The 27,074-nt window shown below is 38.5% G+C and overlaps 1 protein-coding gene across 16 annotated transcripts in view; it reads right to left on the minus strand.

Annotated features, from left to right (window-relative positions):
* LOC144026350 (teneurin-2-like) overlaps window positions 1-27,074 on the minus strand; it is a 269,697-nt gene that overhangs the window by 168,419 nt on the left and 74,204 nt on the right. For 5 of the 16 annotated variants that reach the window (XM_077532987.1, XM_077532981.1, XM_077532977.1 and 2 more), the window contains exons 3-6: window positions 26,811-26,852; window positions 26,656-26,688; window positions 23,194-23,487; window positions 9,062-9,112 (exon numbers count right to left, since the gene is read on the minus strand). In XM_077532987.1, coding sequence (XP_077389113.1) covers window positions 9,062-9,112; window positions 23,194-23,487; window positions 26,656-26,688; window positions 26,811-26,852 — 420 coding nt within the window. The remainder of the gene's footprint in view (window positions 1-9,061; window positions 9,113-23,193; window positions 23,488-26,655; window positions 26,689-26,810; window positions 26,853-27,074) is intronic. The other 11 variants (XM_077532986.1, XM_077532985.1, XM_077532984.1 and 8 more) reach the window with 6 other exon arrangements.

Here is a 27,074-nt window from a genome sequence, read left to right on the forward strand (position 1 = left end):
TAAATGAGACAAGAGCACAAAAACTGCAATTGATGCAGCCTCCTTTCAACTAAAAGAAATGTTGAGATGAGAATTCAAAATGCCCTAAAGTCAATCTTCATATGTCATCTGCCGTGTCTCACTTTTTTTCCCGATGAACAAAACCCCAACCTCTCCGTTCCTCTGCTGCTCTCTGGAGAGGGGAAACAAACAACTGTCAGGGTCAAACTTCCAGATGAATTCCAAATGACTCCGAAGGGCAGAGGGGCCAAGCAACTTTCTCAAGAGAAAAATGCTGTTTCATGACACACAAGCACTAACATGACAACTAGCAGCGCACGCAGCATTACATTAATGCGGTCCACTTGATGACCCCCCCACACACACACACAGAGAGCAGCTACTGCTGGAATCAATAGTGAATTTTAAGTCAGGCGACTGTCAAGGTGAAGGAGGTGAAAAAGTGCAAAGCGTGTATGCACAAATCTGGACAGTCATGTGATATGCAGCCATCAGATGAGTGTGATGCCATAAAGCTCCGTCAACAGGTAAGCACAGCTCCAACGGTAACTTTGCAAAAAAATAAACACATCAATTTTCACCTAGAGCTTCAAGATGAGTTGATCAATCATTTTTCATCGTATCAATCATTTTCATGCGCCGTCGTCTGACTGTCAACTTAGTCCACTTAGGATCTGCCTCTCTTCATCCATCACAGGTAGAAGAGAAGCTTTACTCAATGCAGTGAGCAAAGGTAAAGGTGAAGCAGAGTGAGTCTGATGTTCCACATGCTCCCAGCTGAAATGGTCCTGCATTTTTGGACCATGTTTTCATGTTCCATAAAAGCAGCATGCCAAGCTTTCAGCGGTGCTGTCACCTCTGGATTCAGCCAGAGCTTTTGGTTCGGGTAGACGGTGATTTTTATTTTTTGGTGGTGGAGACAAACTACCGTATTTTTCGGATTATACGTCTCTCCGGATTATAAATCGAACCAGCCAAAAAATGCATAATTAAGGAGGAAAAAACATATATAAGTCGCACTGGAGTATAAGTCGCATTTTTGGGGGAAATGTATTTGGTAAAATCCAACACCAAAAACATACACGTCATCTTGAAAGGCAATTTAAAATTAAAATAAAAGAAAGAACAACAGGCTGAATAAGCGTACGGTATACTAACGTTACATGACTGACATGCCTGGTAATGTCAGTAACGACGTAACATATTAAGAGTTTGTAGCGAGCAGTGACGGGAGTCGGAGGCGGAGTGTCGAAGGGCGGAGCCAAAGGCTGGCGTTTTATTGACATCAGCTTCTGAGGTCTTCACAGCAACTCCCCACTCAGCGAGAAGCTAACAGGCTAACTCCCCTTTTCCACATAACAAAACCTTGCCACCCGGAACGTTCCATGGGAGAATTATGTTCCCATCACTACGTTATTCATATAACTCTAGCATAAAGAACATGCTAACAAGTTTACCAAACTATCAGTTTCACTCCAAATCACTAAATCCAATGAAATCTTCATCCTCGGTGTCACTTTTAAACAACTCCCCTAACTCGGGAGGTAGACGATGCTCTTCTACCGGCAATGTTGAACTTATCAACACAGGCCTAGAGCGCCCTCTTGCGGTTTAGTGTGAAAATAACATGTGAAATGATATAACAATGTGTTAATTTCACACATAAGTCGCACCAGACTTATAATCCAAAAAAACGGTACTTCCGTTCAGTCCGTCAAAACAAACACCCACCCGGAACTCCCCATAGTCCGAAAGTTCAGTTGGTGAATTATTTACCCCCTCACTACAACGGCACCTCGCGGCCCATATTCGTGAAAGAACGGATGGAAACGAGAATAAATCACATGTCCGTTTGATGCATTTTCACAAAATTTGCTTCCAAATTTCAAAACGTTTGGATGGAAACCATTATCACCACATTTTGCGATGAAGCTCAAGACTCCACGTTTTCTTCCTGACTATCGGCTTGCCTGAACATTTGCTAGTTTTTGTGTACTGGCGGAGATGCATGTGAGAGCTTGAGAAACTCATTGCATCATAACCTCTCAAAATCACCCGTACCAGTTCGAATGAAATTGTAATCCCGTTGAATCCAACTGAATCAAACCGTTCCACGTCAAAATAAACTGTCCTTGAATCATATCGCGCTCCATGTTTTGAGGCGTTTTTGATAAGATGTTACATCCGCGACATTGCAACAGGCAGACACACATTTTTAATTGCAGCAAAACCAACGGCCACAAAACTAGTTGCCAAACTGTGCGATAGTTCAATCGGTTTCTGCTGTGTCATTTGGTGTGTGGCGGGCCTTCGTCTTTTCTAACTCTTTGATTTTGGCAGCCAGCTCGGATGAATATTCGTGCGGGTGTGTTTGTGGGCCTGTGTTTGTGTGCCTGTGTGCATGTTTAAGCCAAGCAGAGGCAGCGCGAGATTCACCTCGAAGACATTTGCCGTGCAGGATGAGCCTCCGCTGTGTGTCTGTGAACTGTCAACCCTCTATCATCCTCCTAACACATGGCCTCCGCGCAGAGCGCTGGCGTGTATTTTTGCCGTTTTTGTCTGTACGGGTGTGTACGCTGTAAAAGGTAATGACTCGGTTATGAGACACAGCCACAGATCGAGTTCCACTCTAAACTTGTAGCTCAAACGTGTGGGCCCGAGAACACAAAATGGGATTTTGTTTTTTAATCACATGACATGGATGAGGGGAAGGGGTGAAACTTGGACGCAGGTGCGTGGGTGAACCGGGAAGAGTGAGTAATCTCTCAATTTTCGTACCTCTCTCATCCCACAGCACCAATCTTTCAAAAGGTCCTTAACACGCAGAGTCAAGGACACTCGGGGCTAATTGTGAACGGGTGTGTGCGTGTGTGTGCGTGAGATTGTGCGTGTAACGGTGCGCCGAGGTAGAAGAATAGGGCTCATATCACATACATGCTGTTGTGATCAAATCGGTCAGGTCCAATTAGTTGGATAGTGACACCATTTTTTTTTTATTTTTTTATCATTTGCTATTTTGCACACCATCACAAAACGCTACTGGAATCTAAAAAGACTAGCACGAAAAAACTATAGTGATAGCTTCATTGAGAGCAAAAGATAAATCTTTAAATTTTTAATGACATGGATTTATCCCGCTTCGAAAATTTGTCACGGAACAAGCACATAACAACAGAAGCTGATTGGCAATTTTAGACCCAGAATATCGAGAGATGCTGAACCTGATAGGAAGCAAAATAATGAATGTAAAAATAAAAATACATCACTATTCATTCAGAGACATGCCAAATTCATTTTTGCACGTGTAACCAAAAAAAAAAAAAAAAAAAAAATCTGAAAAATCTTAAGACTGTTGGTCGAGTTACACAAATGTGAAATATTTGTTGCCAGGCAGTGTTATGATGCGGTACCGTTGTATAAGTAACACCTATTCTAATGAACAGTTAAGGTTTTCATTGTTTTCACAGCTCTTTTTGTTTTATTACAATTTTTACTATATACTACTTTCACCGTCATCTGTTTTTTTAAACGTAGTTGGCTAAAACATGCCTAATTAAAATTAAACTGCACTAATAAACTAACCAAAAACGGAACAAAACCTCACCTTCTTAACGGATGTGCTGATTTTAATATTGAGATATGACACCAATAATTTTAATATTGCAATATTGCCTTTATTACATCCCTATAATTGTTAGCCATTTTTACAATACCCATATCCTATTCATACCCACCCAATTAAATTTTCACTTTTCTGTTTATTTTGTGGTTTTTAAAAATATGTGTCACTATTGAAATGTCCGCCTTTAGTCACGGTATAAGCAAAAGCAGCATGCTGTATTTAGATGTGGTACCACTTGCTCTATTAAAGTCAGTAATAGTGTCTGTTTATGACAATGAGTTGTGTTAATATTTAATTCTGTTAAAAATGCACTTAATCTGATGCTTTTTATGCTTGTATTTCAGGAAGGGTCTAGAGATCGTTTTGTTGCTGACGCCCATGAATACGCCCTTGATTGGCTTATCACGAAGATCAACTCGAGACTTATTTACCGCACACATTGTTATTGATTATGGCCACTTATTGTTGTCTGGCCTTAAATAGATAGCTGTGACTTTGGCAAAGGCTCGCTGAAAAACCGGCTTGGGTATACATGAATTGACCCATTGATCTGATTTAAAGGTGATTGGGTTGTGCTATTGATTGCATCTGTCTGGACAGGTTTGCCACTGTACAGCGGACAAAACTTTTAGTGCAGCGAGAGGGAGCAATAACACCAAATGGGCCTCAGCAGCCTACTTGAAAATGTTGACATGACCAGCAAATGGCAATATATATCTCAGCGTTTTATTTGAGCAAAGGTAAAGAAAGGCTGGTTCAGAAAAGATTTGGAAACTTATGAAACGCTAGCTGCTCTTTAAATGCGGTTATAGGGAAAGACAGTCAGATAATTATGTGATGATTAGTCAGCTCTAAGCATTAAGCATCTAATGTGACAGTTTTCACAATCAGGGGTTAAAGACTACAATATGGATTTACTCATCCATTCTCTTCCCTCCTATCTGACTGGCTGCAAAACAAAGTCAAGCTATTAAAGCGGGTATTGAGTGGAGACAAAATGGTTTGAAGAGAAATATTGACATGAGGGTAGCCATTTTTCTATGCTTTTTTTTTCTCCCCGCTGTTTTTAAATTAGAATCCATTTCTTTGTTTGGCAGCCACGCTGTGCCTGAACAGCAAGGATGACTTCATGGATTTATGTGAGTGAAATGCCACCGGTCACCCAAGGACTGTTTGGTGGGACTACATTCTGCACTGCGGAAAGGACAGTTGGAGAAATATTCATTTTAAATCTAATACTCGAGGGGTGACACACATGAATGAACTATGCTGATTGTGTCCCAGTCAAGAAAATGACCAGCTGGGTAAATCCATGAAGTGCAGGATGTGGATGATGCTTCCAGTTACTTTTTGCATCTCTCGCATAACAATCCACACAAATAGATCTACAATATATGGAGCATTTTGCCTGGCTCACAACATGTATTTTAGTTCACTTCAAAAGGTATTAGATGGGGTGAATTCAAGGCTCTCACATTTTCAAATGTTCCAAACTTGCTTTGGTATAAACAAAGCCCAAAAATGTCTTGATGGGGGACACCTGCAATGCATTATGGGGACCTCTGCACTGCCTTACTGCAGACTCGGGTCAATTGGTGTTCAAAGCAAACACGGTGAAGCAGCATTTAACTGTTATGCTGCACGTAAATGGAATAAGCTGCCAATAAAAAGTGACGTCAGCCGCAAGTGTAAATGCTTTAAAATTTTTAAATTAAATTTAATTTTAAAATGAAGTAGATATGATTAAGATCTTTTCAAGCTTTTTTATTTTTTATTTTTAATGTTTTCCAAAACCTTCCCGTCTTGCCTTATGTGGACACCTGCCCTGTGTTAAAACAAAGAATTAAAATTCCAAGAGATTTAGTGGGACTTGCCATAATTAATAATAATTAATTATTATAAGGTGTTCTATAATTAATATTATAATTATTAATTATATTAATTAATTAATTAATAATTAATTAATTAATTATTACCACACATTAACAGTTTGTGCTAGAACAGGGGTGTCAAACATACGGCCCGCAGGCCGGATCAGGCCCACAAAGGAGATTAATCCGGCCCGCGAGATGATTTTGTAAAGTAAAAAAAATTATAAAAAAATTAGGAGTCGGACCAATTCATCAGCTGGCCACAATCAGAACATATACATTTGTGATTTCACAAGCACTCTTCAGATAAGCAATGCAACTTGTACATGGAATTGCCCTGGTCGTTATTTTACACACCACCTCAAGTTATGTTAAAAACAAACAAATATAAAAGGCAAATAAAATCATAGACCGACCTAAACGTGTTAAATACGACACAAATTCAATTACTGGTAATTTTGCATTTGCATTCATGTTATTTTTTGGAACAAATAGATGTACAGTTGAGCCCCGCGTATCCGCATACCGTATTTTCCGCACTATAAGGCGCACCTAAAAGCCTTCAATTTTTTCAAAAGCTGACCATGCGCCTTATAATCCAGTGCGCCTTATATATGGATCAATATTGAGCCGCAACAGGTCTCGCTGTCAAGACGCTATCGGTGACCCTGCACGATCTGCAGAAGATCCCGCCATCTTGGATCGCTAGCTAATACTAATACTTTACCTCAGGGAAAATAATAAAACAGCTGTTTATTCATTTTGGGAGTGAATGGAGTTGTCAGAAAGCTGGTTTGTAATCTATTAATAAAGTTTGACTGACCTATCTGACTGTTTTGTTGACATTCCCTTTAGCGCAGCACCATCTAATGGATGCATAACGTAACCCCAGCCTCTACTGTAGCGCCTTAAATATGGAAAAAGTTTGAAAATATGCCATTCATTGAAAGTGCGCCTTATAATGTGGTGCGCCTTATTGTGCGGAAAATACGGTAATTGACGCCAATTTTTTTTCAAGTTATATACCATGATTTTACCAATCCGGCCCGCTTTGGTAATATATTTCGCTCCACGTGGCCCTTGAGCTAATATGAGTTTGACACCCCTGTGCTAGACCTTATTCGATGTCATAGTGTTACGTATCAAGCAGTGTTTCACTTCCTGCCTATTTCAAATAAACAAATGACAGCACAGTAGAAACCACGAGGCAATGCCAAGCCTCGCCTCGCCTCGCCTCGCCTCGCCACACTGTGTGGTTCCCCACAGCACTGGGCTCCATTCGATGAGCCAGCGTGGGGCACAGATCGATATGGATTAAAACTCTGTGTGGAGCCACTTATTGACTCCTCCTCTATGCTGTCTGAAGCTAAATGTGTGCAACTATTATCATCGATTGCAGAATTTTAACCTTTTACAACATAAGAGGAAAAGTGGAGTCTGGGAGGTAAACCTGTGTGAACTGAGGGCCATTACGATTTAAAAAAAAAAATAAAATAAAAAATGCCACCAACATTGCCCCCCCCCAACACCTTCTTCATGCCACCTGTGGGGCAGATATATCAAGCTACTTAGAATGGCGCTTGGTGGGGGAGCTGGAATCCGAGACGCATTCCACCTGCCACACCTCCACCGAGACACACGTACAGCGAGAGGCCTGGCGGTATAGGTCTCAATCCCCCCCCTGGACTCCCCGTAGTGCTCGGCAGGATTTCAGAGATAATCCGGGCGCTCGCAGACAGTCGCTGAATGTTAATCCGCAGCCATCTCTTTAACCGAACTGTTAAATCTCAATCGTACTCTCAATCATTCCTCCTCCTTATAACCGCCCACCCTCCACCACACCACCACCCCTTTATCCATTACTAACCTTCCTCTGGCTGAGTCTACGAAAATCTTGCCCACGCCACTTGATCCTCTTTCTATCATCTGCTTTTAACTCTATCCTTTCTCTTCATCCCTGATTTTCTTGGAAGCTATAAGACCTCAGCCTTATTCTCTTCTCTGTGTTTTCACTCTCGGCTCAGCCCACTCTCAATTGGGCAACGGCGCTCTAATTTACAAGAAAAAAACACACATCTGTCTCTTGTAATTACTGTGCAGAAGATGAAACTGGAAAAAAAAAAAAAAACAGCCCAGACTCCTTTTTTGAAAGAAAAAAAAACAAACAAACCACATTTGATTATCTTTTATTAATGAAGACACACATTCTCATTTCATTTTATTTGTATTTTAGAATAATAAAGTGACGGGGATGGAACTGTTCCTTCTGAAAATTACGCAAACAGCCTCTTAATTTGAATTTAGACAAAATAACACTATTTTCACTCTTTTTCTACTTGATGTTCATGCAAAAAAAAATAAAAAATCTGAAGTGACTGATCTTTTACGCTAAAGCAGGGGTGTCCACACTTTTTCCTCTGAGGGCCACCTACAGAAAAATAGAAAGCTGCAAGGGCCACTTTGATTTTTGATTTTTTTTTTGTTATTTATTAACTCATTCACTGCCATTGACGGAAAAAGACGTCAAATGATGCATTTTTTTTGCTGGTCTGGCAATGAATGTGTTAAACATGGTAAAAATCAATGACACAATTATAAATTGTTGATATAATGTACAGTTACTTATTGAAAACTACTAACAGTCACAAGGCAAATAGTGACCCCTGTGTGCCACTATAATCGATATGCCTCGCCACTGAGCAGCAGCTGATCCCAACTTGACATTCTGAACCACAAGAACAATCGGCCGTCAACTGACCACACTTAACAACCATTAATGTGATGTTTTCACACTTTTTTTTTTCATTAATAATTAACCATTAATTAATGTGATGTTTTCACAAATTGGACGTTGACACTAAGAAACAAGTGAATGAAAGTATTTTTATTTCTGGAACTGAATTATTAGCTGCGAACTTGTGTCTTTGCCTAGCTAGAATTGTTTAATCCACCCTTTTTTTTTTTTTTTTTTTTTTTTTTTAATAAACAGCATTGAAAAATTATTTTTAGTATTTGCCGCGGGCCGCCAAAAAATGGCCCTCGGGCCATAGTTTGGACACCCCTGCGCTAATCATTTGGAGGGTTACTCTTCTACTGACTGTCTCCTTTTAATTGATTCTAAGGAAATAGTACTCTTGAGTAAATATTTGGCTACTCTACCCAGCTCTGATCAAGTAACTGCAAAACAAACAATTATTTCCCCATCCTTTCCGAAATCCACATAACTTTCCTCAGCGAGGCATCTGAGCAAAACGTAACGGCGTAATGTCGAGTGGTGTGGAGATGTGAATTTTATGACAATTATAACAATATGAGCAATTATCGTTTGCAAAAAAGGCTTTTCAACAGACTGCAGGATGATGTTATATTCACATTTGCCAGCCTAGATAAAAGCTATTACACGGTGTGCAACAGGCTCTATTATCCAGGTATCAACTATATAAACAGACAAAAGGAGTCAATTACAGAAGCACAACAGCAAAGGAAAGACAACCACGTAATAATAAACACAGATAAAGCCGGGGTTGGCTGGGTATCTGTAGAGAGGCTATAAGCAGTCGTGACTTACTGATCACATAGTCTCCAAATGGATCCTCATTCTCCTCATCATCTAGATAAGCTGGAGGGGAAGGAATTGAGGGGAGAAAAAAAGAAATAAAAAAAAAAACATTAAGAGGAATCAAGACAAATGATGAAACAGTAAGAATAATAAAAACAAACTGCAAATGAACGATGTAAAGAATGCTCAACCAAATGTATTGAAGGGGGATCAACACAAACATATACTTCATGATCCCGCAGTATACACAAAGTACAGTACACTATCCTACAATGGGAGCAAAGCTCTGACCATTTCAGTTTCAGTAAAGCTTCTTTGAAGCACCATACAGAGGTAAATATGATCACTCATTCTCATTTTTGCGTCTCTCGCTCTGCCGCCCATCCTCTTGCTTTCGCTGCTATATCTGATGATGATATGAGAGACCATTAAAGCCCACTAAATTTTCCATCACAGCAGCGGCGTATAGTCGGCGGCGAGTTAAAAGCGCGGTGACGATGATACATCACTAGACTGCGCGCTGCATTTACCTGATGATTATCACTACTGACATGCTGCCAATTAGACACAATAAACGACTGTAATGTTTTGTAATGTCATCCAGAATGCAACGTTTTTTTTTCATCCAACTTCGTTGAATGTTTATGTGTCATCTCAATGAAATAGCCTGGCTGTCACTAATTTCTAAACGGCCGCCCACCTTTTGTCACGAGTCAGAAATTGTGTCCCTATTAGATGTTCCATGGTCAGCTGTCAATGGTATTTTTTTTTGCAAGGCGTTTAGAGAGTACATAAACTCAGAGTGAGATCAGTGAGCACTGAGGGACATACAGCGGAGCGTAAAAGTCACCACCATTCTGCTGACTCTCTAAATTAGGAGTTCCTAACTTCCTCTAGCATTAACTTCTGAAAAAAAAAAAAAAAGTGCAGCAGGAGTTTCATGGCAAGGTTTTCTAAAGCCTGCTGTGTGATCGCCGTATATGACCAAGCTTAAAGTCGAGGTTCTGATGGAGTGGTGTAAAAAAGTAAAGTGCATTGCCACTGGACTGTGTGGCAGTCTGAACACGTTGTGAGCAATTACTAGTGCTTGTGACTTTGTTGGATACCAGGAGAATATCACCTTCCTGACTCTAATTCCAACTGTAAGGATTTGTGAAGGCATGATAAGGCTATGGTGTTGTTTTTTTCTGAGGCTGAAAAAAAATAAAATAAATAAAAAATCACAATGCTACAGCTTAGACATTTTCAACATTTCTGTTCTTGTGCTTAGAAGGACTTTTTTTTTTTTTATTAATTACTGTATGAACACTGATACATGAATTTGGCGTAGAAAAGTAAAGTTTTGGGATAAATTGCAATAGAGAATATGAGCCTGTGGGCTCACAAATTCTCTTCCGAATGAATAGACTTAAAAAAAAAAAAAAAAAAAGAAGAATCCCACTGGAACAGTTCATAAAATAGCAGATGTCCCTTTTGTTCCCATTGTGCATACAGATATGTAATATTTACTCATTTTGGAAGTAAGAATGCAGGTGCATTTTCTGCTGCACTGCACCGATTCTTAGAAGGACGTGATTGGGTTATACATAGGGCAGTGAGATTAGAATTCATTGAGTTGAACTTAATTAACTTACTGGAGCCCAAAAACACGATTTGATCCAACACAGTTTGCTCCCTATTTATTTATTGCATACAGTATCTATGTTCTCTGCTGTTAGCTAATGTACTAAGTAGCATGTAGGCACCCGGAAAGCATTCAGGATGTTTGACGCGAGGACTACCGTATTTTCCGCACTATAAGGCGCACCTAAAAGCCTTCAATTTTTTCAAAAGCTGACCATGCGCCTTATAATCCAGAGCGCCTTATATATGGATCAATATTGAGCCGCAACAGGTCTCGCTGTCAATACGTTATCGGTGACCCTGCACGATCGGCAGAAGATCCCGCCATCTTGGATCGCTAGCTAATACGAATACTTTACCTCAGAGAAAATAATAAAACAGCTGTTTATTCATTTTGGGAGTGAATGGAGTTGTCAGAAAGCTGGTTTGTAATCTATTAATAAAGTTTGACTGACCTAGCTGACTGTTTTGTTGACATTCCCTTTAGCGCAGCACCATCTAATGATATAAGTGCGCCTTATAATGCAATGCGCCTTATAGTGCGGAAAATACGGTATTTACTATGGTTTCAAAACTGAAAGTGTGTAATATCCAGTTTCAACTGTTGGTCACAATGGCACGCAAGATTCAAAACTTAAAAGAATAACTTTAATACTTTAATAGTGGCAGTAATGCGTCTGAATACGTTTTAGAATAATTGAATGTTGGGCTTTGTAAAAACCTACATAAATCTTCATTTACTATTTACGTCAAATTGTATTTATTTTTAGGGAAATATGTACTTTTTTTTTGTATTTTCCCGGAAATATGTCATATTAAATAAAGTTCCGAATCCATCCGAAATCCGTTGACTGATGTTGGCACGATTAGCACTTTGCCTCAACTCACAAAGGGGTCTGCGTAGGCACTCCCAACCCATTTTGAGAGCCAAGAGCTGAGTGGATGTCCATCTTGTCACTTGGAACGCCTCCAAGTCACTTGCTCTTTAGACATGAGGCATATTTTATTCAGCAACTCCAGAAGATAGCTCCTGTAACATTATCGGGTTTTATTTCTGGCTTGTTTGCTGGAAAGCCACGTCAATAACGACAACGCACATCAGTATAAAACTTCTCAAAATAAAGACATAAAACATTCTGCAAAGGTGCCAAAGATTTCATTTTCAACCTACAAAACGGGCAGGAGTCCACAAGTTGCTTCATCTTCTAATTAGCTTTCTCTTAATTTGAAAAGATGCACTGTTGCTGTCACCAATGTCCAACATGAAACACTAATTGGCACGTAGTGACAGAAAAATTAACTCAACATTATGTCCACTTCTATGTTTATTAGTAAGAGTAAAAAAAAACATGATTTAATAATTAGGGGAAGCCGAAGCCAGCGACTGCAGAAAAAAACATGTATTGTTCGATTTAATTGATATTGAGTGACTATCACACAAAATTGCCCAAAAATGTCTCTGGCTAGCACCAGACAATTGTCATAGTGCACTGTAATGAGCCAGATGCAAGGAAATGTAGAGTTGGAAGGAGATTATTATCAAAAGTGATAAGGCATGACACCTTCTTGTGAATGGCTTCAAGTCAGGTTTAGATTTTTGGAAGCTCAAAAATTGAATGCTGAATAAATCAACCATCGCAAATCATCTCAGGTTTGATCAATCACCTTGTATGTTTCCATGTGAATGACAATCGAAATTTTATTACAAATTCAATTATTACACTCCACAATTACAAAATCAGCATAATCATAAACAAAAATAAAAAGATTATTAATACTAATTTTGGGGTGTTTAAATGTATATATATTTGCACATTTTTCTTTTTAAAATGACTAATTTAATAAATCTTGTTTGGTCCAAAATGAACTTACATAATTATCGTGTTTCACACAATTGTACTTGTCTGAATAATTTTAAATGTTAAAAAAATGTTAAATATACATTTTCTTGTTTTGTATCAGAAAATAATTGTCTGAATAATTGTGATTTCACTATTACGAACACAATTGTGATTATTATGATTTCCATAATCAAGCAGCCCAAATATAAATGTATCCATCTTTATCCAGAATATGAAAAATGAGCTCTGCTGCAATTTATCGTGTTTGATAGATGCGATGCTGGTGGTTGCTCAGTTTCTCGATCAGCTTCCACATCTGTTTGCATGAGCAATCGAGTTTGCACTTGTTTTGGCACCAACAAACTTTTAGTAAATTAGTGCCCAACACAGTTAGGCTAGATACTTCTTGTTGTAAAAACGATATTTTATAAACATCACGTTTTCCTCGTACAAAATTTTAAACGGCTATACTCACCAGAAATTATTTTCAATTAAAAACCTTGATTTGATTTAATTTTTATTGAACATACAGCATAAACACACAAACAAAGAGACAGCAGAAAAGAAAAATTTAACATAGAAGAAACATAAAATCAGTCAATAACAATCTGCATGTTCAAAAGGGAGTAGGAAGAAGTTGAAAACTTATCTTGTCCTACCCCTTATATCTTTTAACTCATTTCATTTATAATACAATAGGTTATATTTCAATAAGAGTAAATATATGATCCTACTCATATAGCGTATATACATAAAATTTATAAAAATACACGATAATAATACATCCACATACTCACATATACAATTTCCATTACACTCATTCTGGTACATCGGGAAAAAATAAATAAAAATAAAAAAGAAATTACATTGCTACAATTGTACTAGCTTATGTCAAACTTAAATAAAGCTCTTGAACTTTACTTTTAAACATTTTTTTTAAACTCAGCAAGTGCCTTGCATCTTTTCAGCTCATAACCAAAATTATTCCACAAATTTACACTCTTACTCTTGCAGAAACAAACCTTAGCTTAATATTTGTTCTTGTTTTTTTTTTTTTTTATAGACACTTGTAAAACCTTGCCTTGTGCTTGTGAATAGAAATCATTCAGACCCGCACTATTGGACTTGAAAGTTCACGGTGAAGCTTGGTCATTTACAGCACCAACGGGGGAAACAACAACAAAAAAAATAAAAATTACCTGGAAAATATTTGTGCACATCCAAACATGAGCGAGGGTAAACCTCGTGATCAGTATGCTGAGTGCTGATCCTGACCGATCCTGATCCTAACCCTAACCCTGTCCGTTTACCTCACTAGGAAAAAAAAAAAAAATCCTTGAACCACGCGTAGCACGACGGCGCATACAAACACACAAACATCCGCTCGCGGGCGTGTGTGTTCGCGAAAGCAGGCTGTCAGTGCCGTTCTCGCACACCATTCATCACGAGCTGCTAATTCTGTTAGACCACTGTCGAGGCGTTCGCACCCTGCGTTGTTCTCGGAAAACTCATTCAGACGCTAATGCCGCCAACCTTCCCAACACACGTGCTGACTCACGCTCAGTACAACCACCAACACACACACAGGCAGAAGACCCTGAGGGGAAAGTGTTGGTCTGGAGGGATCAACAATATCAGGACTGCTTGAAATTGATGGACAGGTAGTACAAATGGTTAAAATAGTGTTTTTCCCCAGATGAGTTTGGAAAAAATATATAAAAAGTAGATCCTGGAATGGACACAAGCAAATCTTTGGACAACACACAGGCAGACTTCACTATTCCTAATGTACAGTAGGGGTGTTAAAAAAAAATCAATTCGGCAATATATCGCAATATTACATCACGCAATTCTCGTATGGATTCAATAGGCAGCCGAATCGATTTTTAAACGTCCATTTTTGATGGAAAAATATTCAAGAAAATGTCTTACTTGGGGTTAGGGTTCACACCTTATTCATGGAAAAATGTTATATTAATTAATGGAACATTAAGCCTTAATATTTTATTTTAAAGCCATTCAAACGTGAACCAGATTACAACCTGTTTGTTAAATACTCACAGTTGGCTCACAGTTGTGACTGAAGTTTCAGATAAATAAATAATACATTTTCATACAAATCTTAACAGTGTGCATGTACAAGTTTACTGAGTGAGTAGTATTTTCTAAATTTGAGTAAAAAAAAATAAAAAAAATCGCAACAATCGATTTATAAATTCGCATCGGGATTAATCAGTATCGAATCGAATCGTGACCTATGAATCGTGACACGAATCGAATCGTCAGGTACTAGGCAATTCACACCCCTAACTCTATCATATTTTACACCGTGTATGTATGTATTTATTTATTTGTCTATTGTTAGACTGTTGGTGAATCCTTTCACCACACTGAAAAAATGACAAGTTTTAGCTTGCCATGATTGGGAATCGGGTAACTAAGCATGCTCAGATGGGAGAAGGTTAGACAGAAGGCCGGACTAAATTTAGCGCCACCTTTTCATTCTCTAATTATGAGATTAATACATCCCGTCACACACGTCACAATGCCGGCCCATGATTTATGATCTTGTTGAGCAGATGGAAAGATTGAGGCAGAAAAGGGAAGACAGAGGGAAATATTGTCTGAAGGCAGCTAATCAGCATGCCGGTTTGATTAAGGCCTGCTCGGACCAAAGCGTATGGCGCCATAACCGGCGTCTTTGTTTGTAAACCCAGCGAGCAATAAAGCAAGATTTATTAGCGTCAAGCAACTGGGTGGCATTGTGTGGCAGCTGGCACTCTGACACTGGGACATACAATTTAAAAATTGAAGGTAGCGCTTGATGGGGAAATTAAATATGTGCAGTTTTGTTGGGCGCTAGTTTTGTTATTCCTTCATGTAATATAATTAACACAATCAAGGAAGGATATAATGATTGGGGAGTGGTATAGTAGGTTATTGTATGACAAAAATGTTTTTTTTTTTTATTTTTATTTATTTTTTTTTATTTTTTTATTTTTTTTGCCTAAAGACCCAGTCTGCCGGTTTCACTCAGGAAAAGGCACTTTTTAAATACAGGATTTAAACAAACAAACTACTTCTCAATTTACAGTTATGGGCTTCTCTTAATGCCTGGTGGTGATTTTGTCCTAAACCCCCACCCCCCTCAGCCTGTATTTTGCCATTTTGTGTTTGTTTTTATTTATTTTTGTTTCACTCACTCACTTACAGAAGCTTACATGTGTGAATGAGTGACTGGAAAAAAAAAATTAAAAATCCGTTTGTGCTTTCAAATTGCCGCGGGAGTGACGTCACGCAGCCGACACGTTAGCCCGGCCCCGTTTGCGACACGCCCCCCCCCCGCTCTGCGATTGGCTGGAGGGGTGTAAACACTGTCTGTCCACAGAAACGTCCCGCTGTTTACAAAACAAACATAAAATTGCAAAATACAGGCTTTGGGGGGGCATGGGGGTTTAGGACAAAATCACCACCAGAAATTAAAGCAAGCCCAGATCTGTAAATTGAGAAGTAGTTTGTTTGTTTAAATCCTGTATTTAAAAAGTGCCTTTTCCTGGGTGAAACTGGCAGACTGGGCCTTTAAACAGATAATTCAAATTTACCAAAAAATATAATATACTCACTATATGGTTCAGTGTTTCCTGTTTTCTGAAGGGAAAAAAAAAGGACATTATTTTAGGAAGGTGACAATATTTATTTATTTGAAACACATTTGCTGCAATCGCCAAACAAAAGCCACTGATAATTAAAAGCTTAGTCTCTGCCTGTTTGCTTTTCTAATTAGAGGACAGGGATTGTGCAGCTTAATCAGCCATATTATGTATTAAAAAAAAAAAAAAAATCAAAAAGGCAACTGGAAATACTGGCAATAAACGTACGACTTCACAGTGGATAAAATAGATCAAAGCACTTAAATATTATGTGTCTAGTAACAATGTCAGCAACCCCAACACAACATTTCTCTATCGACTATAATTTATTGAGTATAACGAACATCTCCCGCAAAATTGGACTTTTATTTGCTCCCGCTAATTGCTACCTTCTTTGTCAGTACCGCCGGATCGTAGTACAGGTTGAACTGACCGCTGCATTCAACTCGTTCAGCTGGTAACTGGTAACAAACAAATAGCTGGAACAATGTTACAAATTAAACTGTTGAACATTAGACCATAACAAAACATGTTACACCAGTGCAGCTGGCAAAGCAACATGTGCCGTAAATATTTAAAATGAAGGAAAAAAAAAAAAAAACACAATTGATTTTAACATTTGTGAGTCCAACATTTTGGGGGGGGTCAAATATTGATGAATCTAATACACAGAACATTTCTTAACTTCTGCCTTCAGTCAGGATATTGAATGTGAAAATGTGCCTCTGTCGACAGAAAACAACGTTGAACTTGAATTCCATTCAGGCCTCGTGTTTAATGAAAGAGAAATGCAGGGCCATATGGACCCGGGTGGTACGCAAGCGCAAAGCAGCGGACTGTGGAGCACAGCTGTAAACTCTGCCCTGGGCACCAAGTGTAAATCAATGTCAAAAGCCGGGCCTTATTTCATCTAATGCATGTTTTAATCATTTTTTTCCCCACCTGATCAATGCCGTTTGAATGGGGCCATCACGCACTACGGTAGGAATTGACAAGCTCTCCGTTCTCTTGCTTGTGTTTCCAGACGGACATTTTATGAGGCGGCGCGGACGACGACAGTAAATCTCTCGCTCCACTTTGGCAAAATGAAATCTCCTGATGCTGCTCTTCACACCCATATTTGTTTGTCTCACTATGGTGCTTGCACAAATTGAACTTCTATCAGCTCTGCCAAGTCAACGTTCGACTTGCTTTATTTTAATAGTGTCTGGAAGGTGCTATAAAAAAAAAAAAAAGTGAAGTGTCTAGATCCAACACTTGACTGTAAAGTGTAATGTAGGAAAACTTTGGAATCTTTGACCTGCGTGTCGGCAACTCATTTTAAAACTTTTATGTACTTGTCCATTATTGAAATAAATAAATAAATATATATATATATATATATATATATATATATATATATATATATATATATATATATATATATATATATAAGGGGTGTGAATTGCCTAGTACCTGACGATTCGATTCGTATCACGATTCACAGGTCACGATTCGATTCGATACCGATTAATCCCGATACGAATTTATAAGTCGATTGTTGCGATTTTTTTTCATTCAAATTTAGAAAATACTAATCAGTAAGCTTGTAGAGTGTAAGATTTATATGAAAATGTATTATTTATTTATCTTCAGTCTTATAGAGGTTGTAATCTGTTTCATGTTTGAACAGCATTAAAATAAAATATTAAGGCTTAATGTTCCGTTCTTATAACATTCTTCCATGCTCAAGGTGTGAATCCTAAAAAAAAAATAAAAAAATAAAAAATAAAAAATCGATTCTGCCGATTATTGAATCGATTCGAGAATCGCGCGATGTAGTATCGCGATATATCGCCAAATCGATTTTTTTTAACCACCCATAATATATATATATATATATATATATATATATATATATATATATATATATATATATAACTTATTAATTAAACCAATCAAAAACTGACATTTATTTTGCACATAATGGTTATCCTCATCAACAGGTCTTCTCACAATGAATCATATAAAACCTACTCCAAGTTCTCTAAACCACTTAATTTCATTCTTCCTCTTCACAAAAGGTGTAATGACCGTATTCTGGTGTAAATTGTGTTGAGACTCGCAAAGGCGCCTGACACTTGACTGATAGCTCATTTCTATCTTCCGGATCACACTCTTTAATTTGTTATTGACACAGGTTGTATTCTTCACAGACTCAACATCTTCAACACATGCAAACAATTAAAAAAATAGTACACATCGTTAGAATATATTCAATATGAGAAGAAGACCCTGAAAAAAGTTCAAAAAAAAAAAAAGAAGAAAAAGAAAAAAAAAAGTGGTGAGCTGGTTCTATTGGCAAGTACATATAGAAGTTGTAAAAATGAAACATTTTAAAACTCACTTTTCTTATGGACAATGTGTGGGATTTATTTAATTAACTGTTCATTTGACAGGTAAACACTTGATTGCCAAGCCTTCAAATACTGTTAAGCCTTCAATAGCCATACATTCTGCTAAAAACCCTAAGACCACCAAATTGGAGTCGTTGACTGAGTCCAGGACAAACTTTCTAGTTGATGAGAGGTAAGGCATGTATACTGTTTATAAATAGTTGTGTTATACTCTGATTCAGTTATGTAAACTCATGTCAACTGAACTTTATTTATAATTTTGTGTGGCACCACGCACCATAACTTCTATTTTCTTTTCATTTGAAGTTCAAGAAATTTAGTGTCATGATTTCTTTTACACAGGACATAAGTGTCCTTTATTTGTTCAGTAGAACATAGATCAGACTATCATCTGCATAGCAGTGAAATGAAATACCAAATTTTCTTAACATGGAATCCAGAAACAGCAAATGCAATGAAAACAGCAGGGGCTCCAAAATAGATCCCTGTGGCACACCATCATTTGAGAGTGTAGCAACAAAGACGACACAAAGTTGTAAAAATCAGGTCGGCATTTGGTAAAAACACTTTTGTGGATTGTTGAAGAAACAATATTGGATAATAATTTTGACAGTTGTTGTATTAAAGAACTCATATTTACTGGTACGCTCTCATTGTGTGTGATTGGTATATGTATTTTGTTGCATGAAATGAAATCGCGGCCCTTTGATAATGCAACTGCTTATTTTCATCCACATTTCTAAATTTGCCAATTTGTCGCATCATGTCAATACTACATCATCTCACGGAAGCTGTGTGGCGACATCTCGTTTTGTAATCCGCAGTCATTTGTCCTGCAAACACAAAAAAAAAAAACCCGGCAGAAGCACAAACACACAAATAGCTATTCACCTGATATCTGTCATCTGTTTCTATTTCGGTTCCCACAGATCTACAATCGCGCACACATGTGCATTCAGCCACACGGAGAAGACACCCGCCTTGTGGGGAAACCTCGACCTTTCAACTGACATCTGTCAGTCATGCCAGCATGCCGCACTGACAGTAGCTGGTGAGAGACGCAGCATGAGACAAAAGAAGACAGAGGAAGAAGCTTTAAAGATGAAAAAATAAGGAAGGTGGGGGAGGTGATGAAGAAGAGGAGAAGAGGAAGCAAGACTTTGGAAGCTTATTAGAGACGCTGCGAGATGAGACAAGTGCAGCTTGGCGTTTTGGCACATCACCATCTTTTTGATTTGTTAGCATGTGTTTATGATGTTTCTCTGTCTGCCTCAGTCAATATCTATTATTAGATTCTCAGATCCTCCCCCTGCTATTTTGACACTCTTTGGAGCTCCTGCTTCATACTTACACACACGAGCAAGATTCATACCCGCACGTACCTGGAAGCCAGGGAAAAGGCAACACACAAATAGTTATATTATTTAGGCCCGCGGGAGTCAAATCATACTTCCGGGCGCTTTGAGGTGCCATCAGTGTCAGATGTTATGTTTGGACCAAGATGCAGGAGCAGAGGTGGGATGTATTTCTCATTTCTCAAAGCTACTAAGTAGCTTAGCAAGTGGCTTTATCAGACACACTCAGCTCACTTTTATCTGGCTTCTCTCTCTGCCTCTGATCTCTCCAACACTCAAGCCCAAAGCGAGGAGCCACGAGACCCAAGTATCCGAAACATTTCAAAATGTAACCAAACAGAAACCCCAAAATAGGGGCTTGATCACTTGCCAAGCAAAAAATCTATTTTAGGAATAATTCATAATTGAATTAATTTATATTTTTGCTATTTTCCACTCTGATTCAATGTCACAATGATTGTCACGTTATTCCACTCTGCCTCGGACTGCTATACGGAGTTTTTGTAATCTCATTCAAATGCAAACTCACCATTTAATTGTTTTCAATACCTAATAAATATATATTTTTTTTTTGCAAGGGACCAACAGAATTATGGGAAAACTACTTCTCAACACAGAGTAACAACATTTGCGTATGTGTACCGTATTTTCCGCACCACATTATAAGGTTCACCTTCAATGTATGACATATTTTCAAACTTTTTCCATATATTAAGGCGCTACAGTAGAGGCTGGGGTTACGTTATGCATCCATTAGATCGCGCTGCGCTAAAGAAAACGTCAACAAAACAGTCAGATATGTCAGTCAAACTTACAAACCAGCTTTCTGACAACTCCCAAAATGAATAAACAGCTGTTTTATTATTTTCTCTGAGGTAAAATATTGGTATTAGCTAGCGATCCAAGATGGCGGGATCTTCCGCGCATGCGCGTCACCGATCGTGCAGGGTCACCGATAGCGTCTTGGCAGCGAGACCTGTTGCGGCTCAATAATGATCCATATATAAGGCGCACCGGATTATAAGGCGCACGGTCAACTTTTGAAAAAATTGAAGGCTTTTAGGTGCGCCTTATAGTGCGGAAAATACGGTACATTAAAAAAAAGTGTATCGACTGCACACTGCACAACACATTAGACTAAATATAGCAGTAATAATGAATTCAATGGTAAGACAAACCATTTCAAATTCTATATTAGTCATAGTGTACCACTTGATCCCTAATTAGAACATAACATTTGCCGACATTTTGCAAAATGCTGAGGAAATGAAAATATGCATTTAGCTCTATCATGTGACATGTCTCATTATATTAGCTAAAGCCAATATGGAGATTATATTTTATAGCGTTACTTTTAATTCACCCCCTTTAGAAATGACCAAAGCACATACAGTATTTATTTATTTTTTTTCAGTCTACCAGCATTATTTCATATTCGATTATGGAAAGATGACTTCATTCAAAACTGTTTACATCCGCATCACAATAGATCCAAGAATCAATTATTTCTCTCGTCCGTACTTTTGAAGTAAAAAAGAAAAAGAAGATTTCATCACAACAATTAAACACTCACATCATAAGGCTAGCAGATGATAATCATAATTTACTGCCATATTAAAACCCTAATATTAAAAGCCTCAACAGGCTTAGACAGCGAGAAGCGTGGGCAGCGTCTGCAGCAGATATTGTGGTTGCGAGATTAGTTTGGTAATTAACCACAAACCAATTATCAGACTTCGGGATGAGAGGCGCATCTCAGGTAAGGCGTTCCGTGGTGTGTTTAATGGATGTTGAGCAGTTTGATCGGTTGACACAAGTCTCGAATTTTCGAGGCCCAGCAGTCAGACAAAGGTTTAAGCACATCTGTTCAGGCGGATGATGAAAATGGAATTAATTAGCTTGTTGTTTTGTTTCTTCTATCCACTTTTCATTAACCTCTATTGACACATCTGAGGATCTCACGCGGCGGTTTATGACTACTTCAGGATTAGGCAAGGAAATTGGATCTTAGCAATAAACAAAGTTGCTGGAAGAAGACGATTCCCTCCGGGAAGGATTGAGACTGCTGGGAAGCAACACTTCAAAAACACTCAATTTTAGTTTTCTTCTAAAAATACAAAATTATGTTTTGGCTCGCGAAAGGGTGAGTGGTGAAAAAATCTGAGGGTGAGGATGAAGGGTAACGCAACAGAAATAGACTCGAGCATCAAATCCATTGCACTTTTAATATCATATCCAAAAAAAAAGTATGTTTCTATCTGTTTCCATTTTGCAGCAGTTAGCATTAGAAGAGAGCTAAGTTTCATCAGTTTTCACAAATCTATTTAAAATTGTAAGTAATTGAGCTCTGATGCCACCTGCTGGCCGTTTGTGTAATAACTACCATTTCTGCAACCGTTCTTTGCAGTTGAGAGGCTGCATCAAAGCCTTCTGTATGCTCTAGCATAAAAAAACAAACAACCCCCCCCCAAAAAAAAAAAAAAACAAAAAAAACGTATAAATACGTCTTTGGGACACTTACAACATTTAAAAAAAAAAGTATTTACACGTTATTGGGATCAAATGAGTTAAGGAAGAAAGCAATATTGGGATATGCAGAGCTTTCTTTAACATGTCATTGTTTTTGTGGAAACTTTGTCCCAAAAGTAATTATTGTATTGGTATTGGTGACTACTTCAGTTGCGTACTTGTACTGGTATCGGTCTGAAAAAAAGTGGTATCGAACATCCCTAGCATTTATTCTTTTCCAGTCATGGTATTAGTGAAATGGTCCAACTAGTCTATACCATATTCCAATGTATTTTGCTTTTGTTAATAGTTTAGCCTTGGGTGAGGTATGCACTCCACAAATGATAATCGAGTTATACAGTACTGTATATGGTTAATATAGAAATACTAAAACAACAAATCTAATAGGAGCCCAACAAGTTTGCAAAGTACTGCACTTAAAAATGTGATGCAGTGCAGTTCTATTTCATGCAAACTAACAATAACATGTTAAAATCAGTACTTCCTTCTTTGACAGTGTTTGCTGAAATGTAGAATGTAGAATTGTTGATGCACTTCTTTTGCTAAATCATACTGGATTGTTTTTAATTGAACCTAATAAAGTATTTATATATTACATACTGATGCTTGCTTTGTTCTGTTAGTCTCGGTCTACTGGGATGTCTATTTAAAGCATTTGACATAATTCCTTTCAGTGTTCTCTGATCAGGTTCGCTCGCATATGATGGCGCCTGTACGCCATCTTGAGAATCCATCTACGGGTCCTACCGGATTCGTCGTCAGACTTGTTGTCATTCTCCGAGTCGGTGAGGGTCAAAGCGGAGTTCTCGTGACTGGACACTCCGGAGCTGCGACGGGACTTCGCCCTTCCCCCGCCGGCCCAAAGCTGGATGGCTCTGTCCGGCGACAGGGGGCCATCTGGGTCCGAGTCGGCGTCGGAGCCGGCGCTGAGGGAGTAACCCCTTTGGAGGAGGCCCAGCTCGGGACAGTAGGGGACGGCGGCGGGGTGGGGAGCAGGCGTTTGCTCGCACACTCCCAGTTCAGCCAGGGTAAAGTTCCCCCCTACGAGTGAGACACGGCAGTTACACAGGTGGACTGAAGGAATGACGGCAGTCAAAGTGGTAAATGGAGCCATTTGCACAAGCGCTTACACAAACAAACACGCCGGCCAGCATACAAATCTACAATCGCACGCAGAGAGGCAAACTAATTATAAAACTATGGAGGAGGTGACTGAGAATTGCTATTGTTGACGCACTCGGGAGAGGAGCGATGACACAGCGTGAATCAGTCGCAAGCTACAAAAGAGCTGCTGGAAGGAAAACTGTATGCGGTGGCCTGCAGGCATCTTACAAAGTGTTGGTCCCTCACTTTATGTCTCCTCATTTGCATTCAAAAGATGTTGATCAAAGAGTTTTGGTCAGAAGACCTCACCCAGAAATTTCCGGATCCGAAGGCTAACTGAATAAAATCGATCACAATTAGGGATGTTCGATACCACTTTTTTTTTCAGACCGATACCGATACTCAGACCCTCAGTACTCACCGATACCGATACCAACTGCCGATACCAAGTAGTACATTTTGACAAATAAAAAAAATCACTAAAAGATATTTTTAAACAAATATATTTCCTTTAATTTTGACGGAAAAAAAAATAAAAAAAACAGCACAGTCACTCTTCAATAGTCTTAACGCTCAAAATAAAACACAAAAATGCTCTTTTAGTTTAATATTCACAATTTTGAAGTATTTCCAAACCGGTGAAGTTTTGGTGAAAAACTGCTGCAAGCTATAGCGCCACTTACAGGCAAGGAGGACAGCCGATCACCGATCCCTGATCTTTTAAAAAGTTTGACCTGCCGATCCCGATTTTTGCCGATGCCGATTTTTTTTCATTACAAGCAGCATATACCTTCAGTGTTACAACTCATTTGCTCCCAAAGACGTATTTATACATTTTTTTGTGTGTTTTTTATGCTAGAGCATACAGAAGGCTTTGATGCAGCCTCTGAAGAAAACGATTGAAGCAATGGTAGTTATTACAAAAACGTCCAGCAGCTGGCAGCAGAGTATAAGAGATCAACCATGTTGCAAAAAAAACTAATTTCCCCACTTTTTTAAACAACCTTGTGATGAAACTTAGCTATATTGTAATGCTAATTGCTACAAAACTGAAACAGATGGAAATATAGTTTTTTTTCCCCGATGAAAGAAGAGATGCTAATCTTTCTTTTGTATCCTGTATATTCTGTGGGCCTTGCAAAAGCAGTCAAAAATCCAGTAAAGGGGGTTGCTTCAATGAAAACGGCTGGGAGTGAATGAGTTAATGGAAAACAATGAACAATATCGGCGAAATAATACAAATGGGTTGTTTTAACTGCACATAAAGTAGTTCTCTCAAAGGAAAACGAAAATCCTATTAGTCATCTCAGCAGAAGAGGACAGTGGCTGACTTTTTCAGACCTCTGAAGAGGGAGATGAGATTGGTGGAAAAGATCGGTTTATTTTTAAGGGATCGGCCGATCTTGTAAGATTAAGGAAATCGGGGCCGATAAATCGGCCGGCCGATCGATCGGCGCATCCCCAGTTTGCAGCAGTCGTCGCGGACGTGTTGCCTAATACTGTCCCCGCCCTCAGCCTCCCGCTCCAGACGAACTGACTTGTCTCACCTAAAATAAATATATAAAATTATCCAAATTAAAGCACATCAAAGGAGATCAATAGCAAAGTACCGCAGCCCAATTAAATCCGAGCTGAAGAAAAAGCAATTAAGGGAAAAGGCATGCTGAACCAATTTATCCTTTCTAGTAATTAAAAGAGTATTGTGGATGCAATCTCTCACGATCAGCTGTTGGGGTAGAGTGGCAAAAACAGTGCGTTTCACTTCATTAGCGGCTTGTGAGGAAGGCGAAAGAAGTGGGGACGAGGCTAGCGACAAGGAGCTGTCATGGCGGCGGCACACTATATGAATGGGCGCGCTGAGAATCACACACAGCTGCGTGACTCGGTCAACTGTGACTCATCAGGAGCAATCAGAAGGAGAAGAATTAAAGTGATGAAATTCAACTGCTTGGTCTCCTCGTCTGCTCTTGAAAAGCTGGTGGGGGGGGCTGAAGAAGTGAGAAGACACATGGAAACTGAGGGCCTCTCAGGAAACTTGGAGTGGTAAAATGAACTCATTTCTATAGACAGACAGTAAATAAAATTACTCTACATGAGTGGTGTCCAAACTACGGCCCAAGGGGCCATTTGCGGCCCGCCGTCCATTTTTCAGTGGCCCGTGACATATGCTAAAAATGGCATTTAACTCAGTTAAAATAAATTAATAAAAATGAACATTTTTGGAGATGGTCAAAGTAAGAAGGGAAGGTGTCGAAAAACACAGGTACCATTAAACGTTATTTTAGCTAACGAAAACAAACAAAATAAATCAAACTAAAATTAAAAAAAACTATTTTGTTAACGAAATAAAACAAAAATGAAAATGCTTTTTAAAAAACGAAAACTAACAAACTGCATTTTATGTTTACAAAACTAACTAAAACTAACTATAATTAGAGCAAACATGTCCTCCGTTTTAGTCTTTGGTAATAAATTTAATGCATGAGTCTTTGGGGATGATTTCAAATGTGATTTTGAGATTTTTATTTTGATATCAAACGGAATAATGACGTTTGAAAGTATGTCACACAGAAGTGACGTCATCGAGCAGCAGCCAATAGAAAATCATCTTCAGATGAATGGCTCCCATGGTGTTTTTTATATATTGCGCACAAGTAATACACGTAAAAAAAAACTAAAACTAATACTAAAACTAAACTAAAACTAAGCATTTAGAACTAAAACTAATAAAAACTAACAGAACCACCCTGAAAACTAATTTAAAATTAAATTAAAAAATTTAAATTTAAAAAAAAAAACTCAAAATGAAATAAAAACTAAAATAAAAAAAAATCCAAAACTATAATAACCCTAACTGCCATATTACAAATAAATTGGTTTATGTACTGTAGCATTTTTCAAATAAATTATTTGTACAATTTTTATGACTAAACACAATTTCTCTTCATAACATTATGTGGCCCTTGCGTCCTTCTGATTTTCTGCATGTGGCCCTCAAATGAAAAAGTTTGGACACCCCTGCTCTACGTCTACATTAGCGAGAGCTTGCCGAGCTTCCAACCAGCTGCACTGGAGCAAACAAAGCAATCCATGAGTGAAAATTACCAGTTGCCTTCTTCTTCGGATGACTTCCTCCCACTTAAAAAAAACAAACAAACAAAACAACTATTTATTAACTAAAAAACGCAAAACACTTTCACTACAATTCTATTTTCTAAGTACAAGCTATATCCTACTCGTTGTTGTTGTTGTCACCCTACCTGAGATGAAGTATCGAAAGACGGGAGAAAACTCCAGCAGGCCTGAGAGAGTAAAGCAGACGAAAAAGCCAGCATAAGGAATCTAACATTCTCCCTCCAATAACTATTCTACGAAAAAAAAAAATATATATTTTTCAAAAACCCAGCTGCAATGACAGTAGCAAAACAGCCAAGAAAACATTTTACGTTGTGCATTTCGCCGCACTCATCTACCGCGACATCACACGGGCTGTCAATCCACACAATTAACATCCCAGCGAGCAG

Source organism: Festucalex cinctus, chromosome 9 (assembly GCF_051991245.1).
Source record: "Festucalex cinctus isolate MCC-2025b chromosome 9, RoL_Fcin_1.0, whole genome shotgun sequence".
NCBI lineage: Eukaryota > Metazoa > Chordata > Actinopteri > Syngnathiformes > Syngnathidae > Festucalex > Festucalex cinctus.